This window comes from Elephantulus edwardii, unplaced genomic scaffold (genome assembly GCF_000299155.1).
Source record: "Elephantulus edwardii isolate Elephantulus edwardi_28Jun2011 unplaced genomic scaffold, EleEdw1.0 scaffold00035, whole genome shotgun sequence".
Classification (NCBI taxonomy): domain Eukaryota; kingdom Metazoa; phylum Chordata; class Mammalia; order Macroscelidea; family Macroscelididae; genus Elephantulus; species Elephantulus edwardii.
The window spans coordinates 12,409,554-12,416,032 of NW_006399785.1; the positions used below are offsets into that span (position 1 = coordinate 12,409,554).

Sequence of the window (6,479 nt, forward strand, 5' to 3'; positions counted from 1 at the left end):
CGACCTGGTCTTTGGAACCTAACTATGTTGATAAATGAAGAGTATGTGTATTTTCTGAAGAGATCAGACTAAATGTAAAATATTTTTTATTTTATATTGGTTTGCTTACAGACTTTGGTATTTCACACTAGCTTTCATTGCAGATTAATTTTTATATTAAAGTTTAAATTGTAATGGAATATTTTAAATTTTAAAAGTGGTGTAACAGCATAAACAGCAAAGAAGAGATTTAAGCATTTAACACAGTATCCTTACCCAGCTATTTTAATTTCCCCTTTTTAAATTTTTTTTAAGAGAGAGAGTGTGTGTGTGTGTGTGTGTGTGTGTGTGTGTCTGTGTGTGTACTGTTGAATCAGATCTGACCGGCACTGGAGGAGATTGCCCCTCCTTCTCCAGAGGAGCATCTGGTGGTTTCGATCTGCGCACTAATTTTCCCTTTTTAAGTGGCTGTTTGTCTGGTAGATACATGTTGTGAGGTGCTGAGTTAGTTTGGACTCTAGTGACCCGATGTGACAGTAGAACTGTCCCATAGGTTTCGTTGGCCGTCATCTTTGCTAGGACAGTTTGCCAGCGCCTTTTTTCTGCGGCCCTGTGGAGTGAGTTCAGACAGCCCGCGGCACCTGGACCCCTTCGTGGTGGTTGTGTACCGGTGGGTTGACTGGACTCACAGCAACCCTGTGAGCAGCAGGTCCGCACCCTGTCCTGCCCTGCGCCGTCCACACAGTGTCCACCACCCTCAGCCATGTTGTTCTGCTCACTGTGTCGGTCCATCCTGTTGGGGGTCATCCTCTCTTTGCTGACTCTCTACCTTTCCCAGCATAATGTTTCCCCCAGGGATTAGCCTCGCCCGACAGCACACTCACAGAAGTGAGACCAGGTTCACCAGGTTCCAGCATCCTTGTCTCTAAGGTCTGGTTCAAGTTCCTCCAGGACAGAGGTGGTGTATACGCCAGAGGGCTTCTTTACATGCCTGTGAAACAAAAGTCCCTGCACTGAGTCGGTCCCACCTCATGGGATCCCTGTAGGACATGGTAGAATGGCTGCCTAGCATCTTCAAGGCTTGATCTCTGCACGAGCAAACTGCTTCATCTCTCTGTGGGGCAAGTAGGAGACTCGAACCATTGACGTTTTAGATTAGCAGTTCGGCGTTCAGCTGACAGTGACACCAGTGCTCCCTCATAATGCACGTCCCTCACTGCTGGTACGTCTCTTCCGACCCATGATGACTGACTGTGACTTCAGCAAGGCTGTACAGCTGTGCCGGAGGAGACGGCCCATCTTTCTCCTGCAGAGCAGCGAGTGGATTCGATCTGTCGGACTTTCGGTTAGCAACCTCATACACTCTCCACCCCTCTGTCAGGCCTCCTGTTCTGTTTACAGACAGAGTAATAGAACTGTAGCTCTCTGGGTGGCTTGGTCTGAAACCCTTTCTCTGATGATCTATGATCACCTTCTCGGGGTGCAAGCTGACATCTTCCTGACCTGGTGTACTGTTTCTTATACTGCAGGGCCTTGTGAATGGATGAATTCCCTTTATTTGTACTTAGTTTAGTGTGGTGTATGGGCAGTATTTTAGTATGTGGAAAACAAAAAGGAGTTCATTGGAATATTTCTTACTGATGCTTGTTTGCATGTATTTAGTATGCCCTTTCTGATTTTTCCTCAGCTTTCTAAAACCAACTTTTCCAACAACAACGACTTCCGCGCTCTCCTGCAGTCCCTGTACGCTACTTTTAAGGAGTTCAAGATGCACGAGCAGATTGAGAACGAGTACATTATAGGTTTGCTCCAGCAACGCAGCCAGACGGTGTATAACGTCCACTCGGACAATAAGCTCTCGGAGATGCTCAGCCTCTTTGAGAAGGGCCTCAAGAATGTGAAGGTGAGTGACGAAGGACACAGATGAACTACCACAGCTTCTCCCATCTTTTCGTGTGACTCCCAAAACTTGGTAGCATTTCATAAAAAGAAATGATTTTACCTGTGTGGCATCTACTTCCTAAACGACTTGCCTCCAGAAACTCTATGAACTTTGATAAATGTCAATAGTTACAGAAAGCTTTCTGGCCTTTTGTTCATAGGGTCGCTATGAGTCAAGCTCAACTCGACAGCAGTCGACAACTATTATTATATAGTAATATTTTGTAATGAATTTGCCTCAAATCATAGAGTTCATTATTAACAAGTTTAAGATGTCACCATAAAAATGACTACATGCCAATAATGTTGATTATAACCCTTGAAGGGAAGTTGTTGATCACTCAAGGTAAAAGTGCTACCCAATATGAATGACTTTTAATTTAGTTTATTTTAAAATTGAAAGCCATCTATATTTATTGTATTTGTTTTTCCTTACTGTAGGGAGCAAGCAGCAGTAGTCAGATAGGATTAATTTTGATTGTATAATCTAAAATGAAATATATTTTTTAATACATTTTAGAGGAATGATGTTGTTATGTGCCATCAAATCACCTCTGACCCTTAGCATCCCTATCTACAGCAGCTCAGATGCCTGCCCTGTCCTTAGCCAGTCTCACTGACTCCGACACACCAATCCCCATTGCCCCAGTTACTGTGTCAATCCATCTCATCAGGGGTCTTCCTCTACTGCCCTGTCCCTCTGCTCTTTTGAGCATAATGTCCTTCTCCAAGTCCCTCCCGGTCACGTGCCCAAAGTTCATGAGATGGACCTTCAAAATTCTTGCCTTCAAGGAGAAGCTTGGTTTCACCCTTTTCAGGAAAGATTGTTCTTTAATTACACTTTTGTGTTAAAACCAAAAAATCTCTTTGCCACCAAGATGATTTCTCGTTCATAGTAACCCTGTTTCTGTTGTGTGCTATACCACTGAGTCTAAGCGACCCCCCAGTGGGTTTTCAGAGGTGGTAAATTGTGCAGGAGGAGATTGCCAGTCTTTCTGCTCAGAGCAGCTGGTAGATTCAAACAGTTTGCCTTTGGCTTGGCATCATAGCTCCTTAACCACTAGGCCATGTAGAGCAAAGTCAGTTGGCCTCTCGAGTTTCCAAGACTGATGATACTGTGAGAGCAGATCTCCAGAAACCATGGGAGAAACCAGCAGTTTTATTCCGAGAGACCATTGGTGGAGTTTAACTGCCAGCTTTCATTTAACAGCTAAGCAGTTACCCATTGTCCCACCTGGGCTCCTCAGAGGATAGAGTGAAAACCTTCCCGGGATTCTGCCGTGAGAGAGCCCGGCATCCTCTGTGGACTTCTCAGAAGTACAGTAGGAAGACCTTTGTAGAGACATTCCGTAGGTACAAAAATTGAGAGTCTGTAGAAATTTTGAAGACATTATTTATAGATGTTTGTGAAATTGAAAAAGAAATACTAGCTCACGTAGCTGAAGGATTTTGAAGAACATCTACCCTGAGGACAACTTTTAGACCAAGATAGTCATAGACACCACTTCAAGGTTTGTTCATCTGGTTTTTGTTTCTCTGAGATTTTATGTTGCTTTTTTTTTTTTTTTAAAGTAAAGCATAAATTTGTGTGTTTATTTTATTTATTTTTTTAATTTAGGTTGTTTATTTTTCATTTCAATGAACATCTACAGAGATTTTGGGATTCCATTCATTCATTGTTGCACCCTTCTCCCCGCACAAACCCCTCCCCCTCCCCCCTTATGTTGCTTTTTAAATCAATTTCCTGCTGTCAGACAAAATAGTGATAATGAAACAAAACCTTTGTTACTATCCTGATCTTTTCCTGTTTTGTTTCCCCCTAGAATGAATACGAACAGTTAAATTATGCGAAACAGCTGAAAGAGAGGCTGGAGGCTTTCACCAGTGACTTTCTTCCTCACATGAAAGAGGAAGAGGAGGTGAGCAGAAGTTCTGTCCCTTTTGATGTTGAGTTACGGGATTTGAGGACTCATTTGTCGTTGTTTTTGTTGCCGGTCACTGTCAAGTCCTCAAGTCCGGTTGACTCCAGCAGCCTTCAGTGTATGGAGAGAACGGGTTGCTGCCTGCTTCCTATTTTGTCTGGGGAGCTTCAGAGGAACGCTTTGGACAGGGTGTCTGCCTGGTCGAGAGAAGTTGCCAGTTCATATTGGGGACTGGAGCAAAAAACTCCAAGGAAAAAAACCCACTCATTTTATTCCTGCACGGTTGCTTTGCACTAAATGAATGATTTATTTGCTCAACAAATACTTCCATTCTTATTAAGCAGCTGGCACTGTGTTGAATGTTAACACTTTATATCTTTTGAGAATTTTCAGGAGCCTCTTTAGACTTTTTAATACTTAACCTGTGTTTTCGTGGTAAAGGTGCAACATTTTTAGAGCTCTGAGCTGCAGTTGTGAATTTGGACGATTCACCGTGGTTTTAAAGGGCTCGAAGCCCTGGTGGTGCAGTGACTGCACCCGTGGCTGTTACCTGAAAGGATGTGGGTTTGGTCACGTCAGCTGTTTGGATAGAGAAAGAGGTGGGGGTCTGTTCCTGTAAAGATTCGCAGCCTTGGGAACCCTGGGGGCAGCCCTGCAGGGCCGCGAAGGTGGAACTCATTCCACAGCACTGTTTTTACTTTGGATCTTAGCTGAAAGTTAGCAGTCTCGGGCCTGGTGCACCTGAATTATGGTGTCACCAGATGAGTGGAACCAAAAAAGAATTTTATGAGTAACTTTGCACCTGATCAGCTATAAATCAGTTACTATGTGATTGTGTAACATCGAGTCGGAACCGCCCCATAGCTGTCCCTCCAGAGGCTTTTCAGAGGTGGTTAGTCGCATGGGAGGAGAGTGCCCATCATTCTCTTCAAAGTTACTGTAGTGATTCTCAATTATGACGTCATAATCAGGCTGTTCGCTGAAGAACGAAAACCCACCAGCCACCTACTTCTAAGCCCTCTCCAGGCCAGTTAAATAAAAATGAAGGCAAATGGGAGGCATTGGTTATGGGTGTCTTTGTAAAGATGCCCAAGCCCTTGTAGTGCGCAGCCCGAATTGACGAGCAGGGCTGTTTCATAACTTGTGATGCACAACACAATTATCTGTGAAACTTCGGGAAAAAACCCTGTGGCACCTGCTTTAAAGGTTTTGATTATGTGCATTGGAGATTGGGACTAAGCATCTCTTTTTGAAAAAACAACAAACCACCCCAAGATAATTCTTCCTAGAGAGCCGTTGTACGAGAACAGTGCTTGGAGGAAACCTTTCTGGGAGCTGGTGCTGTATGACACCAGTGCTGTCAGGAACCATCTCCAGAACCATCAGACACTACGACCAGCAGCAGGTCTTAGGCCAGCTCTGGTTTAAGGTTCCAGGGTGCAGGTCTCATTCCTCTTCAGCACAGAGGCCCTGCCTGGAGGCGTTCCAGAAGCATTTCCTGACATAAATGGTCAACAATTAGAAAATGATGAATAAGAGTGTTTGACAAGCTTCCACATTATTTAGGGTTTAATTGATTAACTGGAGAAACCGTGGAGTAAACCGTCTCATTGACCAGTTTTAGACTCAGTGTTAGTCATGTTTATAAGTCATAGAAACATCTAGGCTTTAGAGCAGTTCATGGTTTAAAAGCCATACGGACAACTGATGAGGTATTTTTGGTGACTGTTTTGTGTAACCCAGGTCTTCCAGCCCATGTTGATGGAGTACTTTACCTACGAGGAGCTCAAGGATATTAAGAAGAAGGTGATCGCCCAGCACTGTTCTCACAAGGACACGGCGGAGCTCCTGCGGGGGCTGAGTCTGTGGAATCAAGCGGAGGAGCGACAGAAGTTTTTTAAATACTCTGTGGATGAAAAGGCAGACAAAGGTGAGAGTCTCCTGTGTTCCAGTAAGGAACGCTTCCTTCTGTACGCTCATTTCCAAGGCCCGTGGCCGATTGTTGATAGGAACTGTGGATCTTGTGTGGAGAATTGATTTGTCGAGCTGGTACTCGGGCCATGTGACACCACTTCAAGTATAAATGTAATTGAAGACGGTCGTTTCTATTTTAAAATTTAGCGTTGACGGTGATAGTGTAAAGGAGTCCTGGTGGTGTAGGGGTTAAAATGCTCTGCTGGCTGGGGGTTGGTAGTTAAAGCCACCAGCCCCTGCCTGGGAGACTGTGTGAGCCCTGGTGGTGCAGTGGATACAGTGCTCTGTTGGCTGAGAGTTGGTGGTTAAACCCACCAGCCCCTGCCTGGGAGACTGTGACAGTTCACGTCAGATTTACCACCTTGGAAACTGGGGACCTTCTGCTCTGTCCTTTAGGGCTCCTGTAGGTGAGAACTGTTTAATGATTCTCAAAAAAGCCCAGTGACCTGCTTTCTGAGGCTGTGAGTTGCATGGGCGGAGTACCCAGTCTTTCTCCCCGGAGCTCCAGGTGGGACCACAGTTCCCATCAGACTCTGCTACCAGACTACTGTCGGGCACCTCTCAGCCCCACAGCACCCAGGATTCCCATTACAGCCTCACAGCTCACAGGATTCCCATTACAGCCTCACAGCACACAGGATTCCCATTACAGCCTCACAGCTC

At 44.9% G+C, this 6,479-nt stretch overlaps 1 protein-coding gene across 1 annotated transcript in view; it reads left to right on the plus strand.

The window, feature by feature from the left end:
• The first annotated feature begins 1,672 nt into the window (after window positions 1-1,672).
• Window positions 1,673-6,479, plus strand: part of FBXL5 (F-box and leucine-rich repeat protein 5) — a 46,597-nt gene continuing 41,790 nt past the window's right edge. The window contains exons 1-3 of the mRNA XM_006884520.1: window positions 1,673-1,882; window positions 3,744-3,839; window positions 5,586-5,772. Of these exons, the coding sequence (XP_006884582.1) occupies window positions 1,748-1,882; window positions 3,744-3,839; window positions 5,586-5,772 (418 nt within the window). The 5' untranslated portion in view covers window positions 1,673-1,747. The remainder of the gene's footprint in view (window positions 1,883-3,743; window positions 3,840-5,585; window positions 5,773-6,479) is intronic.